General features: G+C 42.4%; 1 protein-coding gene across 2 annotated transcripts; it reads left to right on the plus strand.

Moving 5' to 3' along the window:
* The first annotated feature begins 226 nt into the window (after nt 1-226).
* Lk6 (Lk6 kinase) lies at nt 227-14,002 on the plus strand. Of its 2 annotated transcripts, none has more exons than XM_017178421.3 (6): nt 227-1,232; nt 8,257-8,436; nt 8,496-9,007; nt 9,068-9,290; nt 9,362-9,569; nt 9,631-14,002. In XM_017178421.3, the coding sequence occupies exons 1-6, from the start codon at nt 1,055-1,057 to the stop codon at nt 11,918-11,920; spliced, it is 3,591 nt and encodes a 1,196-aa protein (XP_017033910.1). In that variant the 5' UTR covers nt 227-1,054; the 3' UTR covers nt 11,921-14,002. The 2 variants fall into 2 exon arrangements, with proteins under 2 accessions (XP_017033910.1, XP_017033919.1); XM_017178430.3 differs by lacking the exon at nt 227-1,232 and adding an exon at nt 4,606-5,124 and having other exon boundaries at nt 9,631-13,702.
* Nucleotides 14,003-14,446: the final 444 nt, after the last annotated feature.

Here is a 14,446-nt window from a genome sequence, read left to right on the forward strand (position 1 = left end):
TGAAAAACTAAGTTTCCCACCTTTTAATCAAAGTCAAACTATAATTTACATCACGGCTACTTGCTTTTAAAAAATAAGAAAATTTACCTTTGATGACAAATATTTAAATAGGTAAGTTTTAAATATTTTACATTTGTAACGGTATTTTTGCAGCCCTGCTCTTACGTTACGTTTTTATCGCTGCTGCTGGCATGTGGCATATTTCCACAATCACGTACGGTCTCACTGGCGAAATGTACGTCATTCGTCGGAATCATCTTCGAAAATTGAAAATGGATCGGTAGCTGGGAAAGAAACTTAAAGCGAAATACGCAAAGAAAACGGCTTTTGTCCGCTATTTCAGCGATTTTTTTTGTGTTGTATCAGCGGAGGAAATTTTAACAACGACCAGGACCCACAACACCACAGCCTCAGCCACTCCTGCAGAAACACCAAGGCGCATCCAACAATAAAGAAGAAAAAATAGAATACCCCTGCACCACCACACCACCACAGCCACAACTACAACTACAAACTACAGCAAGCAAAAACAACACAACTGCACAGCCCAAGCCCACAAAGGTGAAACGCAAAAAGAGCGCAGAAAATTAAACGGAGTCAAAGAGAGGAATAATAAACCCAAATTTTTGCTTGCGCTTTTGCCTGTGATGCCGATGTGATGAGAGAAATCAGCGAACTGCAACAACACCAACCACAGGGACACCAACGACGACTCAACCACCAAACTTGACCAACGAAAACAGAATTAGATAAACGGACACTAGAATCGAATCCATTTACCCACTACAACAACAACAGCAGTAGCAGCCGCATTTCTTGGCAATTGGATTAAAAAGAAGAAAACATCATCCCATAGGCGGCCACCATTTTGAATGAGCTGAAGCGCAAGAGATAGAGCTGAGAGAGCGCGAGAGAGCGAGGCGATACTTCGGCTCTCATTTGTTGCACTACGCATTGCAGCTGGCCCCGCGGCGTAAACGTAACCGAAAACCGAAGACCCTTTCCAGTCTGGTCTCTCCGTCTAATCGCGTCCGGAACCAAAAGCAACAGCAACATGGTGGAGCTGGAGGAGCAGAAATCCAGCGCAGCAGCTGCCTCTGCCTCAGCTGCGACGCAGCAGCGGAACGCCAACAACAACGGCAACAACAACCCCCGAGGTTCTGGCGACAGCGGCATACGCAGCGGCAGCGGCGTTTCCTGCAGCAACACGGACAACAGCTGCAGTCAGTCAGGTGAGCTCTTAACCCATTGCGTGGAACAATGGCTGAATATGGATGTGGAACCAGACTGAATATTTCTATATTAGAAGAAGTTTACTTAGTTCGAAGCACAGCTTGCCAATGAAAGAGGGAATTAATAGAGTACAATTTGCATGTTTTTAAAAAGCAACTTAAGGGTGATTGTTAACAAGTTCAAGTATATTTTGTAATACACCTAATATTCCAAAATGCTAGTTTTTTTATATTGTGTTCAAGGTACATAATGCAGTTCATTAAGAAACTTTTCCACTCTCGTAAATCGATTTGGGATCCGTGTTTAATGGGTTAAAGGGGGCATTGCTCTACCTACCCCATCGCCACGTCTCCGCCATGCTAGTTCTCTGTAGAGCTCGGGCTAGCAGAACTTTCGTTTACCCTTGCTAATCAATCGGCCGAAATAGGGAGCATTGACTGGCGCATATAGAGTGCCGCCTGCCAGTGTACCAGTGTATTTCCTTGACGTCACAAAAAATTCTAGAACATGCATGCTGTCTGTCTATCGGTCGGTTGGTTGGTCGGCTAATCCCCCGCCCCCACTCATCCACTGGCTGTTTACAGTTGTTTTGTTTTGCCAAGAGAAGCACACATTGCATCATGCGACGATTGGGCGACCGACCATTTATTATAATGTGTTTGCTCCACTTAGAAGGGTATTCCAGCATCGGCACTCTGCGATTTTTGTTGGACGCGTTTTAAGTTTACGTATCTCTAATCTGAATCACTAAATAAAAACAGACATGGCAAAATGTTTATAGGCAAATCATATGAGTCAAAGCAAAATTACCCATATTACTCAAATTCGTTGTTTGTTGCACAAATGTTATTTTAGTGGCTAAAAGCTATATCACAAAAATTTAGACGCAAAAACCCTTAGAATTACAATATATTTAATTTACAGTTTTAGGTTAACTATGCTGAAAAACGTCAGCCAGTTAGTTGTTTTAAAGATTCAGATAGAAGCAGCAAAACAATCCATATAGACGAAACATTTTTATAACGTACATTGTATGTACATAAATGCATATCTTTGTATGGTTGTATGTACACCAATTTTGGTTGGATTACTATAGTTAACAAAAAAGGGGCCTAGCTTTAAAATAGGAGCTGTTTGTTGTTAATTTTAACATAGGCTTATAGAGAAAATATAGGCAATCCAGCCTATAACGCTGAACAGTTCTATACTTATTAAAACAGGGCTTATCGTATACCATTAAAAAAAACACTTCCTATTGGAATAATTTAATCTGCAAGGGTATTCCTAGCTTCGATTTCCTGAGCTCGAAAGAAAGGCTCACAATGCTTCCTGTTATTTTTCTCCCAAACAACCCGTTATCGTTGGTGGGAGGAGAGCAACAGCTGCCAGAGGTGGAACAAAGAGAGTGAGACGACACGAGTATCTGTGCCAGCTACTTGAGAAATTGAGCGTGTGCGGACAATTAATGGAAATGGAAAAAATGAGTCACGAGCTGATCGATTGAGCGGCATGCACTGGTATTCGTGTTCGTGTTCATTCGCTTGGCTCAAAATGCATCGAACGGCGAAATGTGAACAAACTTCCAAAGCTGCAACCACATATAACCTTCATGACGTTTATTGCACTTGGTGACGTTTGTTGCAGCCCAAAATAGAACGACGGGCCAAAGCGGACGAACAAAAAACGCAGCACAGCAGCACCGAACGAACGTGCGAAAGCGGAGGCAGCGATGAGAGTGGCTGCCTCCCACACAAATGAATGCTCCCATTAAGTGGTTTTTCTGGAGAGGATTACAGTTTCACATGCACCCAAAGAAATGAATTTTCGTTATATATTACAACAATCAGCTAAGGGAAAAAATGTGTTAATTAGAGTCGATAGCTGGGCATGTTTTCCAGAACTATTATCAAGAAGTTTTCCATTCTACCTCGTCTTTTCGAGGACAGCTAGTGCCTACGTGCAGCCTCACATTCACAAAAGCAATCTGCCTCTCTTTCTCACCCACTCTCCTGCAAAAGCCCTGCGAGAGAAATTTATTTTTTAGCTTTGGCAATGCCGTCGCAGCGAACCGATAAAAAGCCGTCAGCTGAAACCCAGGCACATATTGCTGTTTACTTAAGCAAAAAACGAAAACAATGCTAGTTAAATAAAGCTTTTGTTTTTGTTTCTGTTTTGCTGTTTGCCCTTTCCACTTGTTTGCTTTTGAACAAAACTCGCCGACATCACACCACCTTCCGTGCTCCGTTTGTGTTGGTGTGCCTGTCTGTCCGTCTCTCTCTCGCTTCTCGAAGCCCCCTCCCCCACATCGCGGCCTACGTGAGATTTGGCATCGCACTCACACTTCAGAGCGCAGAAAGGCAGCGGTGGTGAGCTTCTCGTCCATTTTTTGCAGGGGCTTAATGAATTTAAATTATTACATGGCACACAGCATTCGGCATTGCATCATGTAAGCCTGCTCTCTCCGGCACCGGTCTCTTCCAGAGCGACTCTCTTAAAGCTCTCGTCGCTCGGCTGTCGCTTTGTTATTGTTTTTCCTGTTGCTGTTTTTGTTTTGCTTGCGGCGGCCACAACCACAAAGCTACTTCTTGGCAAAACGGGTTCTGGTCCAATCAGTGGATGTGGCTCTATCTCCACTCTCTTTCCGCACGCTCTCTGAGTGTGTGAGTGGGCTTATTTGCCCCCTTGTTATCACACAGGTATCGGTATGGGAGCAGGTATTGAAATGGGTATCGGCTGCCCCCAGATGTTGATCCGGCGTAAACTAGTCTACCCGTATTTGTATTTACCTTCTTCGAAAGCCAAGAATTTGATTCGATTCGCAAAGCGGAGCTAATGCGCTTTGTTTTCTTCTCGGCTATATGAATTAATATCGAGTCGATGAATAAACATCTCCGGTAATGGCTTCGTTTTTAAATTCAAACCGGATTTTTGCAACCAGAAGCTTTTTCCTTCCGGGCCGCATTTAATTTTGTTTTGTAATCAAAAGGTCGTGTTATTATTATTATTGTCCTAAGCTAAACGATATTTCTGGTTGTTCAGCATTTGCAATTCTACTGGAAATGGCTCTTTTCGCTATCTATGGATATTAGCGGTCATCCTGATAAGAACTTTAGTTGGGAGTTGCTAGATTAAAAACAAAAAATTTATGTAGACAGCGGAACATCAATTTTATTATAAAACTAAGGCCATAATAATAATGCTAATGTGTACTGGTTTTAAGAACTATTAGTTTGACCGCCACTGTTCGTGTCTATATGTTACAACAACTCTCGCTCTCATTTTGCGGAACCACCCGCTCTTAGCTCTCTCTTACTCGGCTCTCGCGCGGCGGTAGTTTATTTTTCGTCGCTCGAAATCGGGCGCGTGTATTCGATTCTTTCCTCGTTGGCGCTAGGTCCGCTAAGTTTGTCCGTGTTTCCCATTTTTTTTAAATTCACTATTTTGGCCAATTGGTTTTCGCCGCACGCCACCCGAATTTTCCACAGTCGCCGGCCGGTATATCTGCAGTAATTAAATAAACACACGTCCATTTCGAATCGCAATACCCCGGGCCAGTCAATCCGAAAATTTTCCGCGTGCTTCCACGTCTCCATTCATCGTTTGGAGCTGTTCCCTTTTTGGTGGATTGATATCCTGCACAAAAAGGAAGTGTTTACAAAGATGATCCAACCGGAATCGGGTTAAAATTAGCCCACAAAAACAACAGGAGAAGAAATTAAACTAAAGCTGAAACTACTGAGCAATATATTTTTCGACGGGGGAGCAGTTTTATCTACGCATTGCAAAAACGTGCCGCCTAGTAGAACAATAAGAAGAAGCAGAACGGGCGTTGCTTAGACAAATTGCGTTGCGATTAAAAGGCGAACACAGCAGCAACAACAAACATGTTGGGTAAATACAAAAACAACTAGAACAAGACGGAAAATGTCTAGAATGAGATGAGAGATCTCTCGCACACAAACAAAATGCACACACACCCACAGGCAGGTGCACGTGTGTGTGTGAGTGTGTGTGCATTTCGAAATGCCGGTTTTTGCATTTTGTTTTTGTTTTTGTTCGAGCAAGTTTTTCCGCTCTATCTCTATTACACGATTAAATAAAATTCTGTTTCGACAAACCTAGTAAAACAAATTGGCTTACAACGGTAAACTATTAACTACAAAAGTCGACCTTGGCCACACGCCTCCCAAAAAAATGCATAATAAACACCAGATGGTTATTCTTTAATTTAATTGTATTTCATTTTGTCATATCTTTCGCCATTTTCATACTTTTTCCTTTACAATTTCATTTGCTGCGCAATAATTTTCTGCTTCTTTACAACACAAACACACGCGTTCCCATAGCGTATGTATGTGCGTGTTTGTGTATGGATGCATATGTGTGAGTGAGTGTTTCTGCCCGTGAATTCATGCTGGCAAATATGGAAGGTGGCGCAAAAAGAAGAGGGCGTTTGAAGAGAACTATTCTTTCCACTTTCTAGACTTATCGTATAAAAATTATTTAAAAAATGATTTTCATACATTTTTACATATACGTTTCTATCTATATTCATATTTTAAAAATACGTAAATATCATTCGATTGATGGTCAGTCGTATAACAAATGTGTCTTTTTGGTTTGACTAAAAATCAGACTGTAAGCAACTGTTTGACGTCACAGATTTGCTGATTTTGAGGGCTGCTAATTGGCAATTTATTCGCTTATGCCCCCGTACACTTTCACCCTGCCATGAAGTAATACCCCTACAAAGAGGAAGACACAGAGAGGAAGGGAATGGGGGAAACACCTTATCGCCTTCCGTCTTTCCCACATTCTCTCTCGGCGTATCTCTCTTTATTTACTAAAAGCTCTTCGTGTGCGACCGCATGTTGTTTCTTTAATTTTTTGCTTTGCACTTTAAATTGAAATGGGCAAAGTAAAGTGCCAAAAGCAAACCTTTTTGGATTTCTCGCTTTTTGCGTAGTACGCTGCTCTTATCGGCCTTTTGTTTATTCGCTAATCGCCGCCACCTTATTTTTGCCGTTTCCTACCTAGACCAATTTAATTACTTATTATGGCACCGAGCTGAGAGCCATAGATTGTGTTTGTGCTCAAAAATTCTCAAGGTTTTTATTTTCTTGTTTTGCCTTCTGCTTCGGGTTATCAGCTTCTCTGCACCTGTGTATGTTCAGAAATGTTTAGTATAAAAAACCCTCAACTCTTAGGTGACTAGGAAAGTAACCTTTACCTTTCTCACGGCTTAATTTTGAAAGTTCAACATTTGTTTTTTTTTCTATTTAAATCCAATTTTCTGTTTTTTATGGAAAAATTAATTTCCGAATGCCTTAATTGTTATTAAATTATTATTTTTACATGAATTGGGTCTAGTTAGAACTAGAACCGCTGATACAGCCTAAGGGATTTCAAACCAAGCCAATTGTCGTCATCAGCAGCGCCTTATCGACCTGGCATCTGAAGGGATCAGATCGGATGATTTCGATTACGTAGAGACATCCTCGAACCAAAATAAACACATGTCAAAAACAATACGCCGGAACTGCGGCAATTATTTTTTTTTATGCAATTTGTATAAAAATAAATACATATATCCTATCCATCAAAGTGAAATGAGTCGGCGAAAAATCATAATTAAATGCGCAGAATATTCTTCGAGATCGAGAGAGGAGACCGCCGATTGGATAAACAAGAGAAATGCGAGAAACACGCGTCTCTTCGCTGCCTTTGCATTTATTTACGCAATTGATAACAATTAAAGCTGACCAATAAATAGGCCAAATTTTAAATTTAGACCAGAAAAACAAAGCAAAAGACGGGGGCGGACCAGACGGAAGGGGTCGATTCTACAAATTGGACGACACTTTCAGGAACAACAGCAAACTTTCCATTTATTTTATAATTGGTTGAATCCAACGGGGCAACGACTTGCTACCGATTCAAGTGATACAACCCCAACTAGTGATATGCACAGAAGTTTTTATAGACTTCAACTTGTTCCCCTTTTTTCCATACAGTAAATATATTTAAATGGAACTTTTTGGTCTTGTTCAACGTGAATACCTTGTGCTTGTAAAAGAGGAGTACCAAATACAATTTACAATATAGACAAATTTCCATTTATGAATGCTTTCTGTTCTACTTAGAAATATATATAAAACCCAAGCGATTTTAAACCAATATCTACTGTATTTGACTCTTCGTTATTGTTATGCACTAAGGCGATATTATGTACATATTTGCAGTGCGACGTGCCTCCGAGCTGATAGCGACTACGGTCGACTATAGCTCCTAGATCTTTGTGCAGATATCGCTCGAAATGCAGTCGCTGTGGGCTTTATAAATAGTCATCCAGCTATTGACAACAATTGAAGAACAGGCACACACCCAATCAAGCTGATCACCAGAGCTTCGCCTCTCACTCCTCTGATCTATAGACCAGGCTTTGGATTAGCTTCCAGTCCCAGCCCTAGCTCTGTACAATTCCACACAGAAGTTTGCTACCGACGCCTGTTTTATTTACACATTATTTTTATTTTTACATATTTATGCACAAGTGTGACGACGACTTGTTTACGACACGCGATTTGCCTTCTACGCAGTTGGTGAAAAGTACGCGTATTATTTCTTATTTTCAATTCCCTCATTATTATTTTTATGCATTGATAAATGTAGAAAAAATATAGGCATACAAATATGGTGAAGCGAATTCGATAAAAACGAGCCTCGCACGATTGCCGGTCGATCGGAAGTCTTAAGCTCTCTAAGGGATTGCCTGTAATTTATTATTAAGCCGACTGTTGCAGTTGAAGGATCTTGGCATGGGGTCTAAAGGGGATACAAATGTTGATAAATGTATAACTTGTGATAAATTTTTGCTATATTAAATAAGTCGATTTATAAGAGGTTGTCCCTTATCATATTTAATCCTAATATCATAATTGAATACTTTAGACATTTAACCGTAAACTAAAAGTATTTAATATCTCTTAACTAACTTTGCATTTATTACTCTTATTCTTGTAGATGGGCAGAATGAGCTAACTCGCTACAGCAGCGAGGATGTGTCGGGCAATGAGTCCAGCGAGGCGCCCAATATGACCGAAGTGGAGCGGCAGGCTGAGTTGAACCGGCATAAGGAGGAGATGCAGAAGAAGAGGAGGAAGAAACGCATCAGTTCCTCTTTGCATTCCTCAACGTTCCAAGGTAAGTGAGCGGATCAGAGTATAGACCTTTAGATGCATTCTCATTTTTTCTCCTTTTAGAGCTGTATAAGCTAACCGGCGAGATTCTGGGCGAGGGCGCCTATGCATCGGTCCAGACGTGCGTCAACATTTACACCGATCTGGAGTACGCCGTGAAGGTGATCGATAAGATACCGGGACATGCGCGTGCGCGCGTCTTTCGCGAAGTGGAGACATTCCATCACTGTCAGGGCCATCCGGGCATCTTGCAACTGATTGAGTTTTTCGAGGATGACGAGAAGTTCTACCTGGTGTTTGAGAAAATCAACGGCGGTCCCTTGCTGACGCGCATCCAGGAGCACATCTGTTTCTCCGAGCACGAGGCTTCGCAGATAATCAAGGAGATCGCCTCCGGTCTGGATTTCTTGCACAAGAAGGGCATCGCCCATCGTGATCTCAAGCCGGAGAATATTTTGTGCGTCAAGACCGACTCGCTGTGCCCGATCAAGATTTGCGACTTTGATCTGGGCTCGGGGATTAAGTTCACCACGGACATATCCTCGCCGGCAGCCACTCCCCAGCTACTGACACCGGTAAGATCGCTAATAATGATATATATGAAACAAGACTTATTCGGGTCCGTTTCGCTTTAGGTTGGAAGTGCCGAATTCATGGCCCCCGAAGTGGTTGATTTGTTTGTGGGTGAGGCCCACTATTATGATAAGAGGTGCGATCTATGGTCCCTGGGAGTCATTGCTTACATCCTGCTCTGTGGCTATCCGCCATTTTCGGGCAATTGTGGCGAAGACTGCGGATGGAATCGCGGTGAGAACTGTCGTACGTGCCAGGAGCTGCTTTTCGAGTCCATTCAAGAAGGTGAGCTTTCTTTTAAAAACGGCTACATTTGATTTAAATCACTAACAAAAATATTTGTTTCCTCTGTTTAGGACACTTTTCCTTTCCGGAGGCCGAATGGCACGATGTCAGCGATGAGGCCAAGGATCTTATTTGCAATTTGCTTGTGAAACAGGCCTCTGATCGCCTCAGTGCTGAGGCGGTATTGAACCACACCTGGATTCGTGCCAGCGAACACGAGCCGAAGGCGAAGCAAACTAGCCGCCACAAGGCACTGCAAACGCCAGCTAACATCCGACGGTAGGTTGCCTAAATTCTTTGCTTAAACATAATTATAAAGGGATTTCAATACCATTTACAGCAACCATCAGTCGGCGAGGGAAATCTCTCAGTTTGCCGAATCGGCTATGGCAGTGAAACGCGTGGTCTTGCAGCATTTCTCTATGCGCTACGACTATATGAAGGAGCGCCCGAACATCTATCAGCCGTCACAGGCGTACATGGATGCCTACAGCGATGAGAACTACAATCCCAAGCCGCCGGCTCATTACACTCGCAATCGCTCTCAGCGCAATCCCGCTGCCGCCTCTCTGTCCAGCTACGGCGGACGCGCATCCTCGATGCATGGCCAGCGTGCCAGCAGCCGTCAGTCTTCCAGGAATGCCTCTCGCAATGCTTCGGCAATTTATCCCAATAGCGGAGGCTTTAAGACTCTTAACGTCCACGAGGAGGATGATGACGATGAGGCTCTGGAGGCATTTGGCCGTATTGATGACGAGGACGACGAGTGGGCCAAGTCGACGAGGCAGTATCAGCAGCAACGTGAACTGCAACAGCAGCAGGAGGCGCTGGGCGAGAATAGGTATGCTAGGCGCGAGAGCGGCAGTGAGGGCGAGGACATGGAGGAGGAGGATGGAGAGAGCGAGGACTATCAACACTATAAGCATTATTGGCGTGAGTTGGACGAGGATGAAGGTGACGACTATCTCTATGAGCAGCAGCAGCAACGTGTCGACGACATAGCCGAGGAGGAGGAGGATAACGAGAACGTTGAGGAGCAAAACGTTCAGGACGAGGAGGAGGAGGAGGAGAAGCGACCAGCCGACAATCTAAAGCAATTGAAAGCTAAAGTGGAACAAGTTGGCGATGCCAATGTGGAGGATTCGAAGCCACAGCAGGATAACGGTGGGTATGAAAAGGAGGAACTTATCGATAATATGGATATGGAGGAAACAACCCAGCAAAGCGAATTTGCTAAGCTCACCACAATGCGCAAGAATGCGCAGGAGGAGGAGAAGGAGAAGGATACCGAGGAGATCAAGCAGCAGCAAGATGATGATGATGTTGATGGGGCTAAGAAGCAAGGACCATCAAGTGATATTAGTGCTACTACCATCACCGATAATAACAAGCAGCATACACCAGTTACTACGACTACGACACACATTAACAACTGGCAAGCTGGCGATGCAGATAATGATGATGATGATGTTAAACTATTGGATAGTATTAGTGATTTAAATGAAAAGCTACCTGAAATTTATGAGACTGCAAATATTGTTGTCAACTCAGCTGCAGTGCCAGCAGCAACAACACCAGCAGCAGCAGCAGCATCAGCAACACGCCCACCAACCGATAACCTAGAAGATGATTCGAACGCGATCAAACCGACCACTGTGGCTGAGGGGACAACAATGCGAACGACTTTTGGCAAGGCGGCAGAGGTGGATATGGAGATGAATGAGAAGAAGCCAACCCCAACCCAAAGCCAGGCCACTGGCCAAAGCAAGCCCGGCCGTAGTGTTTACTTTGCCGTCGATGCATATCAGAACGATGAGGATGCCGACATCGATGAGGAGGACGACGAGTACGACGAGGAGGAGATGGAGCAGCATGAGCCACGCAAGCAGCCACAGCACTCCATGGCCAACGCCTACACTAGGAAGCAGCGACAGCAGCATATTAATAGGTACAATGTACCACGCTACCAGCCAGCGGAGGCAGCAGCAGCAGCCTGTTCTCCCAGACAGCAGACCGAGAACTGGCGCTATCGTACACATCATTCGCAGGAGCAGCAGCCGGCGGCGAGCTACCGCAAGTACCGTCCGCCCTTCAGCACTGGCGGCGGCGGTGGGCACTATGGCAACCAGCAGCGCAATTATCTGGGCAGCTTCTCGCACAGCGGCGGTGCCGCTGGCTACAAGGTGGCTCCCATGCAGCTGCCCATGCAGCCGCCACAGAAGCTGCTTCCCCAGAGGCACAACAGCGCTGGGAGCAGCGGAAGTGGCAGTGGCAGCGGCAGCGGTGGATCACCGCCTTCCGATGAGCAGTCAACGATCCGAAATTGGCGACAGGATTGTGTCTACGCCCGCAGCTGTGGCATGAATCAGCCGCCGCCTTCGCAGCAGCAGCAACAACAGCAGCAGCAGCAGAACAATCGTTCGACTGCTCAGCGGGCTCAGCAGCAGCCGCGAATTGGCAGCGGTCGCTTTGCTCACCTGCAGGCGGCCCAGTTGATGGAGGAGCTGCCCGACATGCGGATCGGCCTGTCGCCGCCCAGCGAGAGTGTGCTGCTCCAGCGACGCCTGCGCCAGCAGCAGCGGGCCAACGATTTGTCCGAGTATTGCGAGCCGGCCACAGCAAGTGGCTAGTGATTACGTTGTCAATCCTTTTGCACTTGGGCAGAAAACTCTGTTTTTCACGCACATTCTCTGATGAAAACCAACTTTCCAGTTATATGATTCTTTTTTGGTGAAACATTTAGTGAAATTGAAACTATTTAAAAATTCTATCAATTCCGAATGCAAACCGAGTTAACAGAAAAAAAAAAAAAAAAAAATTAATAACAAAAAAAAAAAATTCAATGTAGAGAGGTGTTAAAACAGAGACAGAGGGGCAGCCAGGAAGTGCGAGTGGCAAGTGTCTACGCTGTTTTGAGAAAAGCCAAACAGTCGTTCGAGATGAAAAACAACAGAAAACAAATACCTTTTTTTATAAAAAAGATTCGAAAAAAAAATTTATGTAATTTATATTGCACTATAATTTTTTATTATGAAAAATAAAAACGAATACGAAGAGTGTTTGAGATCAAGCGATGCATAAAAAAAACTCCCTTAGACTTTTCTGTTTTTTTGGCGATATAAAATCCTAAGTAGTCCCCAAAATTATTGCATGCATCCAGAGTCGAAATTATTACCGACCGAATTAACCAAAATGTACAACAAAATTGTTACAGAAATTTGTCTATTATGTTTTTATTTCTCATGACAAAAATTGTTAAAAGAGGAGGAAAACGCTATAAGTTGAGCTTATATGAAATCAATTGATTCGAGTGTCTCGTGAGATTTAGTTATTTAACGGAAATTATCATAGGTACAGGCTTGTGCCTTTCCTTGTGTTTATTTCTGCCAAATACTTGATTCTCTCGTGATCAGCAGTTACATATTTCTTTCCCAAATCCTGTTGAAAAAGTATATTTTTTAAGACCAACCTCCCGCAAACTCTAATACTAACACGGCACTGCAAAGGCCTTATAATAAGCTATAGAGGAGCTTGGAGCCAGCTCAAATTGAGTGCAATAAAATTATATGGCGTTGCTCATCGTGTTATTATAAGGTCTTTGGCTCTATACACATACACTGGGCGAAAAGCGAGGCAAAGCTAAGCAACTCTCTTGACATTGCAAGTTGCTCAACATTTATTTTTTGGAATGGGCGTAAATAAGAAGGAAAACATGCAATTTTGTTAAATATACAAACACAACACTTATAATATTTATGAAAATTGTGATATAACATGTAAATGTAAATGCACCTGAAGAAAAAAATCTATCTATCAAATGACGCTGTGCCATCAACAACAAGAACCGCCAGAGAAGAGAAATGAAACATTTTCCACACAGTCTTTGTTTACGTCCCACGAAATCAATGTCAAGTGCATATACACACACCAATATACTTATATTTTTCCAACCAACAGCAACTTGTACTAAAAAAAAAACTTCCATAAAAACGAAAGAAAAACAAGAAAAAACAAAAAAAAACCTATGATGAAATGTAAATGAAAAACCAACTATTGTTCATAATTAATTAGCTCAAATCGCTACTGAAGAGATCGGTTTGGGTTCGGTTAAAGTTTTGAACATTGAATAATAATGATAACAATAAAAACGACAGCGTCCATATAATTTTAAACTATATTCATGCAATCTATTCCTATACAGAATCAATCATATATTTGCATTGAAACTGATTATATCTGATGATATATATTGAGAAATGGAAACTATCGCTTTCGTTTTTGTTTGTAAAACTGTGAGGAATGTTTCGCAACGAAACAAAAAAAAAGAAAGAAATAAAATAAAAAACAAAAACAAATCGTAACTAAGAGTTAATTTAAAAAAAGCAGCAACTACACTCAAACAAAAGCCTTGGTTCTTTGCAAAATGTCCGATAAAAGCCAATGGGTAAACTTAAGTCGTTACACACCTGTGACTACCCACGTAAGAGACCGAGGAGGGGAAGGATCTGCAAATTAATAGTTGAGAAACTGATCGATTACATCAATTTAAATGTTTGTATGAGGACAATTTGTTTTAAAATTATTGCTATACAAAATTGAAAAAAAGAAATACAAATTCAAACGCCAAGAGAAATAATAGAAACCCGCAATAAAAGGAAGAGTAGATATTGTTTTATACATAAAAACTCAATAAAAATGCAAAATACATAAAATGTTAAGCAAAAGTGGTTTTATTTCAGAAATATTAAAGAAATGGAAAGAACAATTTGGGTTCTGGAAGAGATCTCTAGGTCTCTTAAAAAGGCTTGTTCAACTTAATATTAAATGAAGGAAGCGTAATATTTTCTCTTTCCGGTTCTCCAACGAGTGGAACTTTCTTTTTGTTCAGTCTTAGAAGCGGAACGGATATAAAACATGGATTGTGGACTAAACAAACACACAGAAGAGGAAAAGCCAGTAATAGCAGGAAGAAACCAGCAGCCTCCACACCCCCCACACTGGCCAATGGACAATAAATCACTGTCAAATGTTAAAAATCAGGAGTATTATTCTGAATTCTCCTGGGTAAACTCTTTAATATACTTCTACACTTTGAGAAGTGATTATAAACACAAATTAAAGGTAAAAAAGGGCAAACTCACTGTTTAAAATCTGTG

This window comes from Drosophila kikkawai, chromosome 3R (assembly GCF_030179895.1).
Source record: "Drosophila kikkawai strain 14028-0561.14 chromosome 3R, DkikHiC1v2, whole genome shotgun sequence".
Taxonomy (NCBI): Eukaryota; Metazoa; Arthropoda; class Insecta; order Diptera; family Drosophilidae; genus Drosophila; species Drosophila kikkawai.